At 24.4% G+C, this 24,763-nt stretch overlaps 3 protein-coding genes across 4 annotated transcripts; 2 read left to right on the top strand and 1 right to left on the bottom strand.

The window, feature by feature from the left end:
- Nucleotides 1-506: 506 nt before the first annotated feature.
- Nucleotides 507-5,891, top strand: LOC107070156 (uncharacterized). Its single transcript, XM_015328085.2, has 10 exons — nucleotides 507-949; nucleotides 1,216-1,486; nucleotides 1,574-1,737; nucleotides 2,553-2,703; nucleotides 2,798-2,977; nucleotides 3,076-3,177; nucleotides 3,703-3,928; nucleotides 4,033-4,358; nucleotides 5,289-5,480; nucleotides 5,586-5,891. Exons 1-10 carry the CDS (start codon nucleotides 881-883, stop codon nucleotides 5,747-5,749), a joined length of 1,845 nt encoding a protein of 614 aa, XP_015183571.2. The 5' UTR covers nucleotides 507-880; the 3' UTR covers nucleotides 5,750-5,891.
- LOC107070144 (uncharacterized) lies at nucleotides 5,778-19,180 on the bottom strand. Of its 2 annotated transcripts, XM_089176789.1 has the most exons (7): nucleotides 18,964-19,180; nucleotides 10,285-12,306; nucleotides 9,834-10,172; nucleotides 9,544-9,765; nucleotides 9,079-9,282; nucleotides 8,733-9,008; nucleotides 5,778-8,413 (listed from the first exon to the last, which is right to left on the bottom strand). In XM_089176789.1, exons 1-7 carry the CDS (start codon nucleotides 18,976-18,978, stop codon nucleotides 8,393-8,395), a joined length of 3,099 nt encoding a protein of 1,032 aa, XP_089032915.1. In that variant the 5' UTR covers nucleotides 18,979-19,180; the 3' UTR covers nucleotides 5,778-8,392. The 2 variants fall into 2 exon arrangements, 1 of the variants encoding a protein (XP_089032915.1); XR_016178048.1 differs by lacking the exon at nucleotides 9,079-9,282 and having other exon boundaries at nucleotides 8,733-8,860.
- Nucleotides 19,181-22,361: 3,181 nt separating this feature from the next.
- On the top strand, nucleotides 22,362-24,733 carry LOC107070145 (peritrophin-48-like). The gene has a single exon (XM_089176813.1). It carries the CDS (start codon nucleotides 23,333-23,335, stop codon nucleotides 23,807-23,809), a length of 477 nt encoding a protein of 158 aa, XP_089032939.1. The 5' UTR covers nucleotides 22,362-23,332; the 3' UTR covers nucleotides 23,810-24,733.
- Nucleotides 24,734-24,763: the final 30 nt, after the last annotated feature.

Consider the following 24,763-nt stretch of genomic DNA (forward strand, 5'->3'; position numbering starts at 1 on the left):
AATTTAAAAATTAAATTGGAATTTATCCGAATATTTTAATTTATTCTATATAATACAATACTTATTATTAACAATTATTAATATTTAAATAATTACAATAAGTTGTGAAATGTTTAAAAACTGAATTTGAAATGAAATTACACCACCTCATATTTTTGACACTTAATTAGTATAATCGTAGAACAATAATACGCCTATAATGATGCAACGATGCAACTAAACACGCATTTATTGTAGAATGTAAACAGTTTGCCTTTTTATTCACGTTTTATTAATAAATCAATTTTAATTTATACACGTAAACACGTATTACATGTTTCTCATACTAAACTAGTATATAAAAAATGATAATTTATTTTGTTATTATTATTATTCTAATCACTATTGTCCAGCATTATTCTCGAAGGTCATTTAACGATAATCTTCTATCGAGAGTGACGGAACATATTTTGTATCGAGATTAGATTATGTTCCTACTTATCTCAGAACACCAATTGAAATTATTGATCATTCTCTGTCTGCTAAGTGTATTACACATAATTGCAAAACGATGCACGAGATCGGTCGGTATTATTGGTTATAAATCTTTTTTTTTTTTTAAATTGTGCATAAAAAAAGAAAAAAAAAGAAAAAAAGAAAATGAAAAGTTTCAAAGAATGAAAAACAACAAAGTTGAAAGAAAACAAAAAAAAAGAAAATTAAACTCGACACCGATTGTTAATCAGAAAAATATTTCGATCAATACAAATAAAGATAAATATATAAACACGCAGGTGAACAAAAAAAAAACACGTGATTGATTTTCAACTAAGAATGGATTATTATTTAATTTGAAAATTTAAATTTAAAAAAAAAGTTAAAAGTTTAAATATTAATAAAAATGGGTAAACTCGTACCACCTGATGGAGGATTCGGATGGATAATCGTCATGTCTTATGCACTTAACAGTGTAAGTTTTATAAATAATTATTTTCTAAAATTTATTTAAAAATAATTAAGATTAATAATTAATATTATAATATTAATATTATATATAAGTTATTATAATATTTTTAAATTATTAAAACATTTATTGTAAGTTTAATAAATAATAATTATCTAAAATTTATTTAAAAATAATTAAGATTAATAATTAATATTATAATATATATATTAATATTATATATAAGATTATTAATATTTTGAAATTATTAGAATAATTTTGTTTGTTTGTAGCTTGCAATGATACCTGTAATGCAAGGTTCTGGTTTAGTGTTCAAAGATTTGTTTCCATTATTAAATATAAACAATACAGAAGGTAGTACAATAATTAGCGTAAATATGGCGTTTGGTATGATATTAGGTTTAATCAATGGTCCATTACTTCAACATTTTGGATATAGAAAAATGGCTATAGTTGGTTCATTATTATATTTTGTTGGTATAACGCTTACAGCATTTTCAAGAACGTTTACTCTTATAATAATCACTTATGGTTTGATAGCATGTAAGCAATTTATTATTATTATTTTTCTTTTTTTATTTTTCATTAAACAAATTCATCATGTTGACTTTCTTTTTGAATTTTTTTAAGCTCTCGGATTGACAATAGCATCATCAAGTTTTTCTCTAGCACTTAATAGTTATTTCACAACGAAAAGAGGACGTGCAACTGGTTGGGCGATTACTATGATGGGATTAGGTTCAATTTTTATGCCATATGTTACCACAATCTTACTTGATAATTATGGTCCTCAGGTATTTCAAATTTTTCATTTTTGATTTTATTTAACTTTCAATACCTTTATCTTTATTGTTCATTATCTTTATTGTTTATTAGTCTATACTATTATTTTAGATAACGTTGTATAAAATATCGAAGACCATTTTTTGTATTTTGTTTTTCTTATTGAGAAATTATTTATTATACAAATATTTTTTCGTATTAATCATTTTAATTTAATATTTTAATATTTTAATATATTTAATTTATTTTATTTAAATTTCAATACCTTTACCTTTATTGTTCATTAATTAATAGTATTATTTTAGATAATGTTGTGTAAAATATCGAAGACCATTTTTTCTATTTTTTTTTTCTATTGAGACATTATTTATTATACAAATATTTTTTCGTATTAATCATTTTAATTTAATATTTTAATATTTTAATATTTAATTTATTTTATTTAACTTACAATACCTTTACCTTTATTGTTTATTAGTTAATAGTATTATTTTAGATAACGTTGTGTAAAATATCAAAGACCATTTCTTGTATTTCATTTTTCCTTATCAAGACAATTGTTGATTATAAAAATATTTTTTCATATTAGTCATTTTAATTTAATATATTGTATTTTTATAATATTATACAATATGGAACTTCTTGTTCTCTGTTAGCTAATATACTCATGCATAAACATACAACTTCATAAATTTATACCACATGACACTTATCAATATAGGTCAGTATCTCTTTTCTTCAAGAATTATTGTTTAATGTCCAATAACCAATGTTTATATTATTTAAACACACATTATATGATATTTTTATTTTTATTTTTAAATAGGGTACTCTATTGGTATTGGGTTCTTACTCATTACATTCGATATTAGCATCGTTAATGTTACATCCAATAAAATGGCATATGAAGAGATTACCAAGTGTTGAAGAAAGTGATAAACATATTATTGAAATCATCGAAAAGGAATCACATGTTGGTAATTATTCGTTTGTTTCTTTTTTTTTTTTTAGTTGAATAAATTAATTTCTAAAGATTAATTTTTTATTTTTTAAATTTGATTATTTTATTAGATACAGATAAACAAAATGAAGTATCAGAAGACGATGATACTTTTCATGATGCACCATTAATGGAAGAACATCAAAGACATAGAAGATTAACCGTATCAAGTGTCAATCACGATGTTGAAGGTGTTAGCATCTATGGTTTCGAAACACCATTGTCACGACAAACCTCAGAAACTGCGAGAAGTTTGTAAAACTATAATATATTTTACATTTATTTATTTAACTTGAAAATTTTTCCAGTATATTACTTTGAAATATCTTTTTTTGGTTTTTTATTTTAGCTGTTTCGCAAGAGATGAATTTAGATGGTTGGTCATGGATTAATAATAACGAATTGAATAATAAAACTATTTTTCAGCCGAACCATTATTGGTGGAATTCGAGTAAATATTATTACTATTTTTTTAAATTAAAAATCTGTAATTATCTATATATGTATATTATAGTATATATAAATAATATAATTTATCTATAATATAATATATTATAAAATTAATTTTATATACACTAATAATATATTTTATAATATATTATAATTAATATATTATATTTATAAATAATTATAAAAATTTATATTTATAATTTAATTTATAAATTTTAAAAAATTAATAATATTATATTAAATAAATATATAAATAACATATTATAATTTATATTATAATACCATATATTATAGTAATATATTATATAAAATTAATTATTTATATTGTAGATAGATAGATAAGAAGTTTATTTCAGGTATACCCTTTTAGGGTGTTTACCCCGGAGGCCCCCCCTACAATATTTATATTGTAATATAAATAATTTATATATTATACTATAATATAAATATTATATATAATAAATATATAATATATATAAATAATATAATAAATTATATATGTATATAATATAATTTTTTTTTTCAGATAAAAGCCTAAACAGTATCAATCTTAGTAGTAGTTTACAAATTTTCAACGAGGATTCAATTTACCAACCTTTACGAAAAAATAAAAGTTTCAATAGTATGAGTAAAATATCAAAAGCAAAAAGTTGTCAAAGTATACCAGAAAATGATATCATTGTACCAAATAAAAACGAAATGACTATGAATGATAATAAAGTTGAAAATCAAAACGATGATATCTGTGAAACGTAAGTCAAATGTGATTGAACCTTTAAAAATTAATTTATTTATATAACATTCAAAATTTATTAAAATGGTATTTATAATTATGTTATATGTTTTATACCAACAGATCGAAACAAAAATCAATCATTATACGAATACTAAAACGTATAGTGATCTTTTATGGTCTTGATATTTTACGTGACGGTATATATGTCAATATAATGTTGGGCATGTCAATTGCAATATTCGCTGAAATCAATTTTTCATTATTGACACCGTTCATTTTGGCTGATAGAAATTTAACGACTAATGAAATTGCAATTATTATGAGCGTCATTGCTACGGCTGATCTTATTTTTCGAAGTATTGCTCCTTATGTAGGAGAATGGTTAAATTTAACACCAAGACCAATGTACACCATTAGTTTGATATTTCTTATCATCAGTAGAACAAGTAAGATTTATATTTTCATTAATACTAATCTTAAATCGTATTAACCCTTTGCATTCGGAGTGGTTTTTTTGACTCAAAGCAACTTTGTGCCATTTTCGTGTTGGTTCATCTGAAAAATGAACTTCTGTTTCACACAAAAAAATCTTAATGTTATTATTAATTTATTTATTTATTTAATTAATGTAGTTTGTGATAAACAAAAATGGAATTTGATATTTATGTTTTGTATAAATATAATTTTAAACACACAATTTATTATTTACATAATTTGTATTGCATATTATATATAATACAATATTATTGCATTAATTATAACTATAAGTAGTCTTAATTACTTATAGTTATTTTAATATTTAAATATAAATATATTTATAATAAAATCTGTATTTATATTATAAATATTATTTAAAATTTAAAATAATAAATTAAAAATTTTAAATTTTAAATTATAAATTTATATATTATATTATAACTTAATATATCTTTATATTACATTATAATTATATTAAATATATTTATATATATATTAAATATATTTATATATTAATATTAAATATATTTATATATTATTAAATATATTTATATATTTAAATATAATTATATATTAATACAAAAATAAATTTATATTATATTATATAATATATAAATTTATATTTATATTATATTAATAAAATATAATAAATATAAATATTATATAAATTATATTAATACAAATATAAATTACAGATATTTTGAACACAGAATCTTCTAATTATTGAACGCAAAATTACACTTACTGTACCTGTTTTTGTAACTGCACTGAAAGCTACTGGTGCAATAGCGGCATCTACAGAGTTGCAAAGGGTTAAAAAATACAACAATTTACATATTATTATTATTTCTTATAACAGGTCTATTCAACATTGTTTTTTTTTTTCTATTATAAAACAGGTTTAATATTTACGCGATCCCTAACAGAAGTAATAATTGTTGCCGTTGGTTTGGGTATTGCTAAAGGAATAAGATCAGTTTATATGACACTTGTAATACCAAGTTATGTACCAATTAAAGATTTACATTATGCTTCTGCTATACAGATGACTGTAAATGGATTCATCATGTTAAGTGCTGGACCACTTTTAGGTACAATTTTCAATTCTTTTTTTTTTTTGTATTTTTATTTTTCTTACCACGATTAAGTAGAAAGCGTAAAACAACAACGTTGAGTGAATATTCTTTGTACCATAGGTGTAATTAGAGATGCAGTGGGAAGTTACACACCCTGTATTATAGTAATTAATAGTATGTCGGCCTTGACCGTCACTATATGGCTAACGGAATTGATCATTTTACGTAGAACTAAACTTAGATCGAAAATATTGCAACAAGATTTAACCGAGGAAAAAACTTGACGAATAAATATCAAAGAAAAAAATCATATTTATATTATACATTTATTCGTTTTGTAAATAAATTATTATAATCAAATTTTAATTTATAAAAAATACAATAATAATAATAATAATAATAATAATAATAATAATAATAATAATATTTCGAATGATTTACTTTTTTTCTTCTTCAATTCTTTTCCTGTCATTTTTCAAAATGAAAATAAAATACCGTCTCTGACAATGATGACCTTAATTAAAATCGTGTCCTTGTTATAATTACCCCATTTATTAAAAGAAATGTATCTAATTACAAAAGCAAAAGACGAAGAAATTGAGATGCCACGTAGGAAAACAATGGGGTTCATTTATTTCCCACGTTTCATTCGTAACGAGATTTCTCACGCGTGCAAAACGTGTGATTTTATTTATTAAAAGTAAGAGAAAAAAAAAGGTTGAAACACATCGTGAAAAAATGGGAAAAATACTTTTCCTTCCATTTAAAAAAGATATGATCACATATATGTACCCATAATTATGAAAGTGGTATAAATCAAAATTAATAAAAAATGAGTTTATCAGTTATTACGCACTACATTATTATAAACTAAATAAATTCAATGTAATTTTCACGATATTATCAAAAATGAATCGTTAGATAATATTTGTTATTTTAATATTGTATTATTATCATTATTAATAACTGGCATTAGGAACTCGAAAGTTCATTGCCGCAAGTACCAAATCCCGCCATTGTTCCTGTCCCTGAGCGCGATCCTTCCATTTTTCAATATTGTATAGAATTCATATAGTGTTCAAGTATAAATCTTTAAATATCTCGAAACAATAGATACATGACTTAGACCACTTTCATAATTATGGGCACATGTATAGTATATACTATTAAAATTGAAAAACAAAAATATATAATTGTATTTTTTGACACAAGAAAATGACACACAATTTGTTCATTCTACCCTTTAATCAAGTTAACTGTGATTGACAAGTATACTCGTCACGTAGAAGTCGTATTGACGAGTATACACGTCATAGCTCGATTCGAGGACACCACAGTTTACTGGTTAATAAAATTTGAAAAAAAAAAATAGTAAATATTTATTCATACGAAAATATGTGAAAGTCTTTTGTTTTAAAATTACAGGTAATCTTGAAATAATGATTCATCATCGTTGTATAATTAAATTAAATTACTATGTATAAATATAATATGATATTATATTTAGTAATGAGTCATTAATAAATTGATAGTTTAAAATAAATGTTCATACTGACCCAGCTTGATAGGTAACTTCTAATAATTTGTCCAATGTTGTAGTAAAATCACGCACTAACATGTGTTCATGCGTTCCAAATATGTCCGGATACTGTAATTTCTCCTTTCACCATAGAAAATTCAGTATAAACCGATGTCAAGTCAATTATTACATTTATGCATTTATGCGTTGCACGCAACAACAACGACTGATATGTTGTTTAGTTAAAATATCACCTGGTATGATCACCTTTTTGGCTGGCGTCCAGCATTTTATTTTTTTCGAAATCGGCGAAAGTGACTTTACATCGAAGTAAAACTCAATTTTTTTTTGTTTTTGAAACGAATAGAAAACAACATGTCACACGTAAGATCGATGAGATAGGAATCACAATTGTCGAGTTTCTTCATGAATATTTCATACACGTATTATTTGTTCAAGATTTTACAAATATATAAATATATAATATATATATATATATATATATATATATTGAAAAAATAATTTCTCTCGTGTTAAAAATTAATTAAATGAAAAAAATTAGATATAAAGATGTAAAATTAAATTACATCTTAATTTATTTAATAATTTATTTCATAATAAATTGTTTTATTATTAAATTATTTTTTATTAAATTTACTTTTATAAACAAATTATTATTTTTTTTTTAAATGTATAAAAAATTTTTAATGATTTTATTATGGAAAACAAAAAAATTCAATGACCCTGAGAAAAAGATACAAATTTTTAGAAACGAATGGAAATGAATACAACGTAGTATAGTGAGACGTATAAAAATATTTAAAATATTATAAACGCCTTATTATTATTATTATTATTAATTATGGTCGCAAGTCTGGCATTTGAAATATTTTTTACATATTCGAGATAAATAACTAATTAATATTACATAATGTATTGGCTGATAATAAAAATAACAAAACACTAATTATTAGTGTTTGATATTCTCAACTTGTCATCATATTCATCAACATCATTATCATAATCATCATTCATTATCAATCACACATTCGAGTTTAATACTAATCTTAAATATAATTACTCTTATCGATTTATATTTAAATTAAATATCTCAACTATGAGAAATTGTGGTTTGTCCGTGTTTTCTTGACTTACCACCTGACCGACTTCTTCTTCTTCTTCTTCTTTTCTTCTACATCATCATCATCATTATCATCATCATTATTTTCTTCTTCATCATCATCATCATCATGTTCACATCGAACGGAAAGTTTTAATAATTAAGAACGTTTCTCGACGATCGTGCAAATATTACTTATCTATAATACGAGTTGCACAAATTATATCAGAGATAAAACAAAAGCACATAATGTCTTTATCTATACAAATCAAACATCCATTTATCTAGTCATCGTCTAGCACGTGAAACCTAAAATTAAAATAATAATATTATTAATAATAACATATATAAAACAATCGATTACGGTAACAATAATTAACACATCAGTTATTATATAAAATTATTTGAGATGAATCAAGAAACAGTCATATAATAAAATAAAATATAAATAATAAAAAAAAATATAAAAAATATATATTTAGAATAAATTATAATATAAATAATAATATAATAAAATTAAATAATAAAAAATAAAAAAATGTAAAATATAATATATAATATTATAAATAAAATATAAATAATAAAAAAAATATATATAAAAGAAATAATATAAAAAAAATACAAATACCTTGGAATGTCCTGAATAAAGGATAGGTGCAACAATCGATTCATCATCATTGTTCTCGTCAGGATTCTGTGTCAACGATGCAAATTCTTCATGTTCCATTATACCCCATAAAGGAAGGTTTTCAGGACCTGTCGAAGCAACTGCTAAATTATTTACAGCTTGAGGTAAAACTTGATAGGCACGTTCTATCTTTTCAAATTCATCCTGCTTGTTTTTTTTCACATTATTCGTATAAACTTCTTTATTATTATTATTATTATTATTATTATTATTATTATTATTATTATTATTATTATTATTATTATTATTATTATTCTTTTTTCTGGGAACTATTTATTATGGTAGATTTATTTTCTTCCTTTTGAAGTTTCATTGCAATTGTCGTAGTTGTTTGAGGTGTCACCACGTATACTCGTTCTTTATCGATCGTTGAAATCGATACTGGAAAATCTTTCCAAGAATTTTCTGATTCGTTGGATTTCGATTTATTTTCGTTTACATTAAACTCATTCGATTCATTTTTAATCGTTGGATTTTCTACGCGTACAGTCTAAACCAGAATAAAAAAAATATTATATATTTCATATAGAAATTTCAATATCAGATTTTGTTTCATCAGACAATTTCAATAGAAGTGATTAAACAAGTATTTTATTTCATTTCAATTTAAAATTTAAATTTTTTAGTTGAAACAATTCATTTAAAATTCAAATTGTAATATCAATTTATTATTAATTAACTAATTTATCTCATATATATTCTTTTTTTCTATATTTTGATAATAATAAATCAATAAAGGTATCGTTATCACCTGTATTCGAGTTTCTTCGAACGAATTAGGTCCCTCATCTTCGATATCGTTAAAACTAAATCCAGCCAATGCAAATGATTTAACATTTTCTTCATGATCTTTCGATGGTTCCACAGATTCAGTTGTCGTAAAATATTCGTGGGGTATTTTTTTCGATGGTTGTAAATATGGACGAGAAGAACTAGGTAATATGGTACTAAACGTTGTACCACGTGAATATTCCTAATCAAAAACAAAATTTCATAGAAAAGTATTTTTCTTGTTTTATATTATTAATAAAATTTCCATACCTGTATAGTCCAATTGTCAATATTTTTTTGCAATCTATGAACGTCTATAGAATTATTAAACTTTTTCGTAATAATATTAGAAATGGGTTGAGTAGTTGTTTCAATATTCTTCGTATGATCGTTCAACGTATTAAAATCATTGGTAATTGTCACTGGTTCTGGTAAACTTATCACTTTATTCTCATTTCGAGATTCTTGACTGACATAATTGTCACGATTGGATACATCGTCAAACGATATTGTTCGTGATTGTGTTCGTTCAACGTTATCTTTATTATCGTAAGATGAATGGAAAGGTAATGGCGTGTATTGTGACGTATATGGAATTATTACCTGTACCTAATATCAAATTAAATATCATATTACAAATATTTTTATCTAATTCAACGATTCAATTATTAAAATAAAAATTAATCACACACAAATTAATTTACTAAATTTTCATTTTTACCTGTTTATTTCTCTTTCCACCGTATTGTTGTAAACTATGATTTTGTACATTAGCATAATTGTTATTACCTAAATTATCTAACAAAGTTTCATCCTGGATTGTTCTCATAGTTGTCGACAAAACAACCAACCAGGAATCAGCAGCTGATTGAGCTTGCGGTGCAATGAACGAAGTTTCCAAATTTTGCAAACCTTTGTTAATCAACGTATTCCCTTTATTATTATTATTATTATTATTATTATTATTATTATTATTATTATTATTATTATCATTATTTTTATTATTATTATTGTTATTAATCCACTTTTGTTCATTAATTGGATTGATTCCAAACAAATCTCTGATTACGGTACTTTCTGTTAAATAATTAGAATAACTACTATTATTATTATTATTGTTATTATTGTTGTTATCCAATAATGCCAATCGATTAATTTCATCTTGGAATGGATTCGAAGTTGTTTCATAATACGTTGGTGTCTGTGTACTCAATTTTTCATCAATATCAACGAAACTAGAAGATGATGATGATATTGTGGGTGAATCCGTACGACTTTCACTAGTTTTAGTTAAATCGGTCAATGGAGATTGTTCGAAGTATATCGGATTTTCAACATTTGTAAAACCATCGGTACCAGATGCATGAGAATCTTTCACCGTACCAATATTAGACGAAATAATATCACCATTGTAAGTTTGTTGTCCCGATCCTGTATTACTATAAACGTAAGACTGATCGTTTCCTATTGCAGACGGTGAAATTGTTTGATCTGTCCTTTGAAAATCCAATCCTGAAGTATCAACGAATTGTTGTTGATTATTACCAAAATGTTCAGGTTCAGAAAATTGATTTATTCTAGTAACTTCATCAATGTGTTGTTGTTTAATCAACGTGCCATCATTTTCTTGATTGAGATTTGGATAAGCTATGGATCCTTGTTGATTATTATGAGAAGCACTTGAAAATGAATCTATTTGAGCTCCACTAGAAATTTGAGTATTCGAATAACCTTGATTAGCAAAATCATTTTGACTTAATCTCGTATCGGACACTTGATGGCTTTCATAAATGGTTTGTCCTTCTTGTGGAATACCCAAATTCTTATCACCAGAATTGTTAGATTGATAGATCGGTAGTAATGGTAAAGATGAACTACTTTCAAGTAAACCACTTGATGATACAGGTATTTCATGGTTTTGTAAATTTCCATTAACTGGATAATTCGATTGTGAATTATAATCGAATAATTCTGCTTTGAATAAAGGTGGCATTGGTCCTGGATACAAATGTGGATTAGGTAATGGTCCTATCGACGAATGTTGTCCATTTTGTTCAGGTAACAATGGTGGTGCGTAAAAGAAATCAGGTACTTTAACTTCTTGAGATGCAGCAGCGATTAATCCTTGATTATGAGGTGGAAGATATGTTCCTTGATAATTCATGGGCAACCATGGAGCTTTGTTGCAAGGATTACAATTCTTGTCTTTAACTTGTGGTTTAAGTTTGTTGTAAATATCCGAAGGCGTTGGTGGTTGCGGTAAAGGTGGCCTGTCAAAAACAGGAGGTATTGGTGCATTGTAAATTTGTAAAGTTGCTAATGGAAATCCAGAAGACGATGGTATTGATGGTGGTTGTACTGGTGGTAGTAGTGGTCCAGGTTGTTGTGGTGGTAAAGGTGGTATGTGCGATTGAAGAAACTTTGGTGGATGAAGCGTATCCGGAGGTGGAGGTGGTGGTGGTGGTAGTGTTTCAACAGAAGTACCACTTGCAAATGGATTAAACCAATTAATAAACTTTGAGAAGTAACCGGGTGATTCAACAGGGTGTGGATTAGAAGTACGGCCAGTCCTTCCTCCGGGAAATACGCGTGATGGCGTTTGTGGTAATGGCGGTGGAATCAGAAATTCGCTTAAGGCGTATCTTCGATTTCGTTCTACCGAATTTGGAATGGCCCGATCGTTGTTGCCCGATGATGAAAGTGTACCAATGACACATGTCAACAATACTAACAACACCGAGGCCTAAAAAAGAAAGCATTCGTGTAAAATGTTAAACGTTCTTGTTTTTGCTTTATATATATATATATATATATATACTAGGATACTCCCACACGTTGCTGTGGGTTTTTTACAAAATAGTGTTTTCATATAATATTAAATTTATTAAATAATTCTATTTAGTAAAAATAGAATATTAATACATTTATATAATATAATTATTAATTTACTAAATAGAATTAATTATTAAATTTATTTAGAGGTTATCTAGGTATAACAACTATATAAAAATACTAACTATATAAAAATAACTAAATAAATAATAATATAGAAAAAAATATAAAAAGCAAGGTTAGGAAATAATTGAATTGTAATATAACACCATCTATTGAAAACTTAGAGTAAGTTTCTAAAGACCTAGATAACCTTTAATTAATTAAATCCTTAAATTAGCAATAAAAAATACAAAATAATTGCGATAAAAACTATCTTATGTACTAAGTTGAAAAAATCATCTAAAATAACAAAAATTTCAATAAGATCGGTTCAGTAATTTCGAAGTATATTGAAAACCAACAACGTGACACTGAATTTTTATGTTATATGCTTATAAAATATACTTGACACCTGCATGAGAATCTCTCGAATGCTTTTTTTACTTCCAATTTGAAACGCATCGATCTTATTTTATATATTCAAAGTGGATCTCGCATTCTCTGCTATGTAACGCTTACAACATGCTTGCGAATATGTTCCGCATGACTATGCGAAATACTTTACACGATGTATTTTCGCATAACCACTTTGGTACGCTTGAAAATTTATGAAAGTTCGTACGTTCGTACATTTACAACGTTAAAAAAAAAAAAAGAAAAATTATGTATGAGTATAGTATATCGTAGCAGTCAATGGCATACGAGTATAACAAGAAGTGGGTCACTCCGTGAGAATCATTTCGAACCTTCCACAGATTATGTGTGCCGTACGCGGAACTAGACTCTTCTTCCTACTCACATATATTACCATATTCTTCAATGAATCGATAATTATTTTTATTAAATATAATCAATCATATTTCAAAGAATAACTTCTTTCCTTCTGAATGGTTCAGAGTTCATAATATCTAAGGATTTTTTTTCTTTTAATGAAAGTTCATTTATAATATTCTTTTATATGATCAGTATTAATAATTATTATAAATTAAATAGATAACACATGTTACAATTGATTAAATATTATATTGATTGAATATTATATATATGTGCATTTATTTTAATAAATTTTATTAGAGATACGTGTTATAAATTTATTTTACTAATATAAATGTGTCAAAAATATTCTAAACAATATCATCCTATAAAATATTATATCATTAATAAAAAAAAATATATATATAATAATAATAAATATATTATTATTTTTTATATTTATAATTTTTTAAACAATATTATATATTATAATAATAAAAAAAAAACAAATAATATTTCCAAATTATAATAAAATCCAATTAAACTTAATATCTTTTGTAATATTAGCATTCTATAAAATATCATTAATAACATAATTAAATATATTATATTAATAAAAAATAAATAAATAATATTTCCAAATTATATGTAGGGGGGCCTTCGGGGTAAACACCCTAAAGGGGTATACCTGAAAAATAAACTTCTTCTTCTATTTCCAAATTATAATAAAATGCAACTAAATTTAATATTTTTTATAATATTAGTATTCTATAAAATATCATTAATAACACAATTAAATATATAATATTAATAAAAAAAAAATAATATTCACAAATCATAATAAAATGCAAATAAATTCAATCTTTCCTATAATATTAATCATTATGGTACTATTATTATTATTATTATTATATATATATATATATATATCTTCTTCATCCTAATAGTATACATACATAAATAAATAAATAAATAATTAAATAAAATATGAAAATGAAGAAATCTATTCCATTCCAAGATTCCTAATTCTCATCCTTTCGCCTATTCGCATTCTACTTCCTCCCCTTTTCCCCCCTGTTACTATTCGTGTAGAAAAAAGGAACACGCGCGCGTACATGAGTTGATCTTAACGTTAAAGGCTACGAGGAAAACGAATCTCTCTGACATATGTGTCCGTATTCATATCAATGTATGTGTGTGTGTACATGTGTGTCGATGTGTAGGTCGAGAACGAGTCGATTTGTGGCCAGGCTTTGAGACTTTCTCACACGAGAATACAGATTGAATGATTCTCTTAGTGAGCTTCACGTGCCATTTACGTGCCAAAGAGAATACACGTATATGTACCTCATATGTTGTGGTGTGTGTGTGTGTGTGTGTGTGTGTGTGTGTGTGTGTGTGTGTGTGTGTGTGTGTGTGTGTGTGTGTGTGTGTGTGTGTGTGTGTGTGTGTGTGTGTGTGAGAGAAAGAACGAGAGTAGTTGCGTTCACGCATGTATAAACACACATACATACACACGCAGTGTATAATCTTAAAAACGTGTTTTGTGCGTCAAAGAAACCGGAAACTACATAGGAAAGTGAAGGAAACGAATATAAATGGAATGGTATAGATCGGATTGTGTATTATGTACTAACTAACACCCCCCCCCCCCTCACTCTTTCGTAGGGATTACACTAATACATAGGAATAATGCAAATTTTTATAGGAACTGCTTTCTTCCTCCCTTTTTTTTATCTTTTTGTCTCACATTTTTTTTCTTCTTTTTCTCTTCCTTGTTCTTTTTTTCTTTCTTTCTCTTTGCAGCACTGTAACAGCAATTTTAACTTACAATGGGGAATAAGAGAATCCTCGCACGTTATGGTATTGCGATTTCAACGTGCCAAGTAGCAAAAGAGATTTCACTGATTCGTTCCGCTCGACCCCACTTGTTCCTTCCTTGTCTATATATATATATATATATTTATTTCTTTTCTTTTATTATTTTTTTTTATTATTGTTATTAATATTACAAATATCTGAATTAAAATAAGAAAAAATGATTCATTAAATTATCATTGAGTAAAATAATACGTTAAAGATCATTGCCACTTTGATTTTCACAATTTTTTCTTGTAAAAAAAAAATATCAAAAGATAAAATAAAAATAATAAAAAATAAAAAATAAAATAAAAATAGAAGAAAAGACGACTTGAATTTTATCACATTATAAATTTTATATTTAATAGAAAAAGATAAAAGCATGGAAGATTCGAATCTTCTGTAAAAAAACAACGAACTTCAGAACATAATCAAATCTAACCTTATTAAAGAAAAACAAAAAAAAGTAAAATAAAATAAAAAATAAAATAAAAAAACAAATTATTAGATTTTTATAAATAAATTTATATTAAAATATTAATATTTATATTATTATAAATAAATTTCATACTAAATAGAAAGAGATAAAAGTTTGTAAGATTTGAATTTTCTGTAAAACAAAGAATTCTGGAACATAACTTAATAAAACTAAACCTAACTTAATTAAAGAAAAACAAAAAAAATAGAATAAAATAAAAATAAAATAAAAGACAAATTATTAGATTTCTATAAATAAATTTATATTAATATTCATATTTATATTATCATAAATAAATTTCATATTAATTAGACAAAGATAAAAGCTTAAAGATTATAAAATTCGAATCTTCTGTAAAAAAACAACAAATTCTAGAACATAACAATAAAACTAAACCTAAATTAATTAAACAAAAACAAAATAAACATAAAAATAAAATAAAATAAAAATGAAATAAAAAACAAATTATTAAATTTTTATCCTATCATAAATGTTTTATTAAATAAAAAAAAGATAACAGCTTGTAAGATTCGAGTCTTTTTGTAAAAAAAAACAAATTCTAAGAAACAATAAATTGTTGATGAAGATGATTTTTTATTTAATGAAAAAATCGTAGCTTCAATCGAGGATGAAATCGTGATCGAATATCACGAAACACTTTAAGATCTCACCAGAAAGAGAGAAGTTCGTGATATTCAGTTATATGTTTATAATATATATATGTGTATGTGTGTGTATGAATGTAGATGCGCGTGCGAGCTCAGCAATGTAGGTAAGTAGACTGTGGGGATTATGAGAGTCGACCTACGGGGAGAAAAGACGATGTAATGCGCATGTATGTAATATGTGTGACGCATATCCTTGCTTTTATGTATTGGTGACCACGTGTATCTCTCATCAAAGAACGCGCCAAACATGAAAGTTTTGTATGAAAAGGATTCAACCGACTTTAATCGACAAGAGAACAACCTCTAATAATATAAAATAATTAATAATATTATTAACATATGTTAAACACATGTTTTTTTTTACTTTATCTATTTATTAAAAAAGAAAATGATATATTATTATAAATTATTATATATTAGTATGTTTGTAAATAAATATTAATTTATTAATATTTATTAATTTAATAAAATTAATAAATAATAATAAAAAAATTAATAATATTATTATTAATTTTATGTTAAGTATTAAATTAAATAATAGTTAATTTTATAAATAATAAATATTAAATTACTATAAATAATTAATAAATATATATTAATATATTATTATAGATTAATATATATTTAATTAATATATAATTAATTATTATAGATTGTTTTAATTTTTAAATTATTTCCATTAATGTTATTAATTGACAAATAAACGTATATATTCTAATACTAATTTTAATGATATTTTCGACACAAAACTATTATTTTATTTCTAGTAAAATGTAATAAATTAATTCCTGATATTAATAACTTTAATCAAAATAATGTAAGTGAACAATTTTGTATTAATTTATCCTATAATTTTAAATAAAATTAACGAACCGATCACTTTCATCATGCGTTGAATTTTAATCAATGTATGTAGTAATTATTATTATTATTATTATTATTATTATAATGTAGTACCATCATACTACGTATATCTTCAATCTTTTAAACTCTCTTTCTCTCTTTATCTCTTTTAATAAATTTAAAATTAAAAAGTGAAATATTTTTAATGAATATACAATGATTACGATGGATGAAGAATAATCCGAAATTAAATCGGCCGAGTAACGTGGGAAATTGTTAAGTGAAAATTAGATCTCTTGGATGATTTTATAGAAAAGACAAGAAACCACCGAACGGTTGTTGTCTAACGGGACTTTTACGAAATTACGCGAACTGATGAAGATAATTATAAGATAGTACTGAATTAAATGACGTAGGAAGAGTTTTATCATTTTCATCTTATACAATGTTCTAAAATGTTCTAATTTTGACATATGTAAATCTATTAATAAAAAACGGCACACACACACATATATATTATATTATTATAATATACGTTATTAATAATATTTTTATTAATTATATGATCGTAATAATATTGAAATTATTAGTATTAATGTTATTTTAATTTTATTCATAATTATATTTAAATTATTATTATAAGTTATATTAATTATTATTAATATTATTAATAATATATATATATGTAATAATAAATAATATATATATTATTTCTTATTTCCAAAAGGAAAAAAAATAAAATAAAAAAATAAAAAAAATGTTAACAATTTTTGGTAAAACGAATAAAAATTGTATAACAAATACCCACACACGTGTTTTGATTATCTCAAAAGAATTCCTAACTTCCGTTTCTCGAAAGAAAAATAATGAATATAATTATCGAGAGAAAAAAATCATTTGTCTTGACAAATTAGAAAAAAAAAAAGAATGTTCTAATTTATATGATCGTAATTAATGAACACTAAGAGAAAGCAGTGTACCAAAAAATGATCTAATTTAATTTACTATTCTCATTTTTTCTATCTGTATGTGAGTATATGTTTGTGGATATATGTTAACAAATTTATACAAAAATTTAAATAAGAGTATCCGGTTAAGATTTGACAAAACTCCTAAACCGATTTTTACAAATTTTATTTGTTCATCGATAAGGAAGATGAATGAACTCAGCAAACGGAAAGTGACACATTTCGATTCTTCGACAAAAGAGTTTCTCTTTTTTACTGAAATCATGACAGAAAAAGAAAAAGAAATGACATATTATACTGTATCTTTAAATTAACAAACGTTTCATTATCGATAAATAACATTTAAATTATAATACTGACAATAATTTATGATAAATACGTGTGTACTTTAAAATAAATTTTATTTATAAATTTTATTAATTCCGGTAACTTTATTTACCGATAATTATGACAATTGATCGAATAAATAATATATTGTAATATAATAATAATTAAATATTATTATATTATATTAAAAAAATATATTGTATAAATATTATTATTATTATTATTATTATTATTATTATTATTATTATTATTATTATTATTATTATTATTATTATATTTGGTATTTATGGCAATGAACTTTCAAGTTCCTAATGCCAATTAATAATAATAATAATTAAATATATAAATCACAAAAAAAATAAATTGATGATTTATCTAATTGCAAAAAAGAAAAATATAAGAAAAAAATATTAATAAATAATAATGAAAAAAAAAATAAAATCGTAAGATTTACAAAAATCATTATTTTATTTTCCTATCAACAAATTTGTAAATCGATAATAGTATGCTGTCATAATTAACGGCACGTATTTATAACAGAAAGATTTGAGATAATTAAAAACACTCACGCGATGAATGTCCATCTCTATCTTTCTCTTTCTCTCTCTCTCCCTCTCTCTCTCTCTCTCTCTTACTCTCCTTCTACCTCTCAGGACCTTCTTCTTTTCAGCATATCACACTTCGAATAAATAAACGAACCGAACAACAACAACAACAACAACAAAACAATACACACTTTACGAACTAATAAAAATAATTTTCAACTTCCTCGATAAGGTTGCAGAATTAAACCCCCATAAAAAAAAAATTGTAATAAAAAAATTAATAATTATTAATAATTAATACATATATATACGATATTGATCATATAAATTAAATTAAATTAAATTAAATTAAAAAGAAACCAAACAAAACCAAAACAAATCAAAGAAAAAAATTAAATATCAATGTCCCATAATAAAAACATATTAAAAAAATTAATAATTAAATTTATATATATATAATTATATATATCTATATTTTTTTTTAATAACAATTTAAATTTTGTCAAATATAATAAAAATCCTTGGTGGGTTTACTGTGACAATGAGTATCGACGCGAGACGAGATACAAATGACGTTACAACGAGAGCACGGTGAAAACTTAGCAGGAAGAGAAGGACTACTACTACTACTACGGATGGAAGAACACCATGGAAGTGGAAGAAGACTACTACTACGACTACTAAGACTCGAGGAACACTTTGGAGAGGGGAAACGAATGAGAAGAAGACAAAAAAAAAGACAAGAAGAAAGGTGTTGTGCACTTGACCAGGGTCAAAGAGAGAGTCCCAATGGATTCTCTTATGCACGAATGACTTATATACATTCGCTTCTTCCCCCCCGTTCCCCCATAAACCCCTACCCCTCCCCAACCTTTTCTGTTTCTTTCTCATCCTTTTCTCCCTCTTATTCTTCTTCTTCCTTTTTCCAACCTTCCCCCTTTTTTCCTATCGGAAACGTTTCATCTCGTCATCGACCACCTACAGATACCATTTTCCTCCCCCCTAACCACTACCTCCTCCCCCGCTCATTCTTTTGAACATTATCTATAGCGTTTCTAATGATTCTCTTTCTTACCTGACACTGACATCTTTACCTGCTGAACCCTGCTAAATATCCTGTATACGAGTTGGACATATACAGATACACAAACTCATAAATTTACGCACACACACACGTATATAAAAATTATCTTTACATATTTTTTTTGTTTTGGTAAAATGGTTTTTTGAATTTTTGTTTCTTCTTCTGAATGACTAATATTTCGTTTATTTTATTTTTTGGTTTTTTGTTTTCAACTTATTTAAGTGAGTTATGGTGAAAAATTTTATAATTATTGTTAATATAGATTGTAGTATTTGTTATATAAATATAACAATAAATATAATAATAAATTATTATGATAATAATAAAAAGAAGAAGAAGAGAAAATGGAAAATGAAAATAAATTCATAGAAAATAAATATTTACATATCTTTACGACCTATCGTTTACTAAGAATGCATGAATAGTCATTCAGAAAAAAAGGTCTCCACTGAATATTTCGGTTGAAAAAATTTCTTACCTGAGCTTCGAAAAAAGGTTTTGACGATCGATAGATATCACTTTCGTTTTTAGGGAATGTCTTTTTTTTCTTCTATCCTTTCCCATAATCGCAAAATCTAAATATTTTTCTAAAATAGTTTAAATATATAAAACATCAATTTTTGATTTGTTTAAAATATAAATATTATATTTATATTATTTTATATTTCTTATATATATTAAATATCTAATATTAAAAAATAATATATTATTTTATTATATTATAGTAAAATATATTATATTATATATAAATATATATTTAATTTTAATTATATTAAATTTATTTACTATGTATTATTATATAATATTATTATAAAATATATTTTATATTTATTTATATTATATTTATTATATTATATACTATATTATAACTTATATATAATTTTATTATATTATAATATACTATTTGTATTATACATAACAAACACACACACAAATTGAAAGAAAAAATAATTAAAAAATACATGTACGAATAACAAATTATCTAATAATAAATATTAATCAAAATCACATTGAAATAACATTAAAAAATTGTTATATCTTCTAAATATCAAAGAAACTAATTATCATCATCATTATTATTATTATTATTATTATTAATACTATTATTGTCATAATTATAAATCTTTGAACTAACTTCGTAGTTCATCTTACAAGGTGAAACGTGAAATGATCCGAAATGTCGGAAGACTTAACGCAACTTTACGTATGAGGTGGAAATCTTAAGAGAGAGAGAGAGAGACGGAGAGGGGAGGTGTAGGGTAGGGGGGAAATCGAGGGTGAATCCGCGGAATACAAAATCGCCAGAAAGTTACGAGAAAGTTTAACCGAGTTTAATGCTCCAAACGCATAACATCGTCACGTTTATGGTACCCACCATACACCAGCAACAGCAACAGCAACAGCAATAGCAACAGCAACAGCAACAGCAGCAGCAAAAGCAGAAGCAGAAGCAACTGTTAACAAACTCGTAGTCAATCGTTTCTGCATACACGAGAGAGTGTATGTGTCTTTCAGCAACCTACCACGTCGTGATTATGCATCCAACTAAATGGGTTACTAGGATCCTTGAAGAGTCTCGATGTCATGAAACACTAACATAAACATAAACCTAAGAAAATGATGAAGAAGAACTCTCAAGGACTTATGTTTAGAACAAGTTTTGGTATCTTCTCTTAAAGCTTATCATCAAACTTATATCATCTTATTTGCTAATTTTAAGTTGTTTATATGTTTTATTTTCATTCATTTATAGTGTGTTTTGTTTTGGTTTAATTATATGAGATCATATTTAGGTTTCTAGATTTTTATATAAAATGCGGATAATGTTGGATTTTTTAGTTAATGATAATAATGTTAAATTAATTAATAAAATAAGGAAAACTAATTAATACTAAACCTAAAGATATTTCTAAATATATATATATATAAAAATATAATTATTAATTATATATAATACATTATTAGATATTTATATAATTTATTACATTACAATTTTAATTTATTATATTAAAAAAACTTATATTATATATTATATAGTAATAAAATTTAATAAAATATTTGTTTTAATTATATTATAGTAATTTAATATTAAATTAAAATTTTATATAATAATTTAAATAAAAATTTATATAATATATTTTTAAGTAAAATTTTATATATTGTATGTAATATAATAATTTTATATAAAAAATGTAATATTATATATTTAATATAAGAATTTATATATATAATATAATAATTAAATTTATTGTATTAATTTAAATTCAAATTAAATATATTACATTAATAAAATTATAATATAATAAATTATATTTTCTTACGTAAATTACTAGAGACATTTGACAATGCATGATGGAATTTGAGTGTTAAAATTGTGAAAAATGTTTCCACAGAAAAATTCATTAAAATGTTATTGCATGTTCGCAAAATTGTATACGTATGTATACATATTTATTTGAGATAGGTAAAACAAATTGTTTTACGTACACCGGTTGAAAGTATAATAGGATTGCGTCAAGGTGAATGATAAATTTGAGTACTAACGGTGAAAGTGATCCTCGTCACGACCCCTATAAGACCAGGAGACAAAACACATAACAATGTCAATGTGTTATATTATATAACAAATTAAAATTAAATTATTATCTTTTCAAATATTAACAAAATAATTCTATTCATCTAATTAGCTTTAATAATTATTTCATGTTCGTTCATATTTACGCTATCTCTAAAAAATAAGAAATTAATTCATTTATTGTTAGATATAAATTACTAATCATTTTACAAACATGTTGTATTATCTATGCAACCTCTACTTCCTAGCGAATATTTATTTAAATTACCATCCATTGTCATAAATATTTGCCACCGTGTTTAAATAAAACCGAACACGAAACACAGAAATTATAATAGTAATGGCAAAGCTACGTGATCGAAAGTAGCTTATGTCTCTCAAATTAGAACAATGATTAAATCTAGTCGTCAAATAAAACAACGAAACTTTCTTTTTTCTCTTTTTTACAACAAATTTCACTCAAGGACATTATATTATTGGCGTTATCGATAATTTTCCTAGAACCCTTGTCTCTTCACGTAATTTTGTTCTACTTTCTTAAGCAATGTACCACACATATACATACTCAGTGTTCAAATAACGCATTAAATCAACTTAAATCAAGTTGACTGATAAAGTAGATAAAAAAGAAAAGAAAAAAATATCAACGTGACCTATAAAACAGCACGAAAGGAATGAAACTCATGTCAGTATAGTATAATATTACCAACGTAATTCATTACAGAACTATACAAATGGGTGTTGTTTTTGAAATTATTTTCAAAGTTTTCTTCTTAACACTTTGGATATTCGTTTTATCAGTGAAATCACAGCTTACCTGTACCATACCTGGTTATTATCCATTGGAAGATACTACTTGTCAATATTATTATCATTGCAATTCTGATTCTACAGTTCAGATATATAAATGTCCCGATGGTACCGTATTCGATCCAAACAGACAAGCATGCGTATTACCAACACAATATCCTTGCATACTAACTACACCAAATCCTTATCAGTGTTTAACAGCAGGTCGATTTCCCATAATCGATCCAACTTGTAAACAATTCTACTTTTGTTATTGGAATAATAATGGTTACGTTAAGAGAATATATAGATGTCCAAATGAAACTATTTTCGATCCTAAGAGACAATTATGCGTTTTACCTACAACTTATGTTTGTAGTGCAACTACTACTACTACAATGATGAATATCATTGATAAATAAATAAATATGTAGTAGTATAAATTTTATTTTAAAAGTGTCCGCAAAAAAATGTCATTTTAATTATTATATATTGTATTTATTGTATAATTGATTTTGAAAATGTTTAACACTTTAATGGCCGCTCACATATTTGTGTGATAACTGGAACAACCTTTATTGGCTGTTATTTATTTATAAATTTATATATTTACAATTATATTAAATTAAATTTGTTGCTTTTTGATTTTTGTTAATTTGTCACGTGAATTTAATACAGTATTTTAAATTAATTCTTCTAAGATATGGCGACGTTTAATTAACAACATGTGTGTGATAAACGGAACAACCTTTATTGGCTGTTATTTATTAATAATTTTATATATTTAAAATTATATGAAATTAAATTTGTTTTTGACTTTTGTTAATTTGTCACATGAATTTAATACAGTATTTTAAATTAATTCTTCTAAGATATGACGACGTTTAATTAACAACATGTGTGTGATAAACGGAACAACCTTTATTGGCTGTTATTTATTAATAATTTTATATATTTAAAATTATATGAAATTAAATTTGTTTTTGATTTTTGTTAATTTGTCACGTGAATTTAATACAGTTTTTTTTTAATTAATTCTTCAAAGATATGGCGACCTTTAATTAACAACATGTGTGTAATAGACGTAACAACCTTTATTGGCTGTTATTTATTTAAAAATTTATATATTTAAAATTATATAAAATTAAATTTGTTGCTTTATTGTGTTTTGTTAATTTTTTCTCATGAATTTAATAAAGTTTTTTTAAATTAATTCTTCAAAAATATTACCGCCACCTGGCGACGTTTAACTGCGTAGACGTGCGGCCATTAAAGTATGGCAATAAGTTGCCATAACGTTTTGTTTGTAATTATTAAAAATGAATAAAAATTGAAATATAAAAATATTTGCCATGTACAGTCACTTTACCCAATTG

The sequence above is a fragment of the Polistes dominula genome, unplaced genomic scaffold (assembly GCF_049000335.1).
Source record: "Polistes dominula isolate Pdom_NZ unplaced genomic scaffold, Pdom_raw_medaka contig_12, whole genome shotgun sequence".
Lineage (NCBI taxonomy): Eukaryota > Metazoa > Arthropoda > Insecta > Hymenoptera > Vespidae > Polistes > Polistes dominula.

Bases quoted from the DNA above. Each gene is read 5' to 3' on its own strand.
- LOC107070156 (XM_015328085.2), top strand. From the start codon at position 881: ATGGGTAAACTCGTACCACCTGATGGAGGATTCGGATGGATAATCGTC. The intron at 1,738-2,552 runs GTATTTCAAATT...ATTTTTAAATAG, and splicing joins TTGATAATTATGGTCCTCAG to GGTACTCTATTGGTATTGGG. The intron at 3,929-4,032 runs GTAAGTCAAATG...TTATACCAACAG, and splicing joins AACGATGATATCTGTGAAAC to ATCGAAACAAAAATCAATCA.
- LOC107070144 (XM_089176789.1), bottom strand. The intron at 10,173-10,284 runs GTAAAAATGAAA...ATTTGATATTAG, and splicing joins GTGGAAAGAGAAATAAACAG to GTACAGGTAATAATTCCATA. The intron at 8,414-8,732 runs GTATTTGTATTT...TTTTAATTTTAG, and splicing joins TTTATTCAGGACATTCCAAG to GTTTCACGTGCTAGACGATG.
- LOC107070145 (XM_089176813.1), top strand. From the start codon at position 23,333: ATGGGTGTTGTTTTTGAAATTATTTTCAAAGTTTTCTTCTTAACACTT.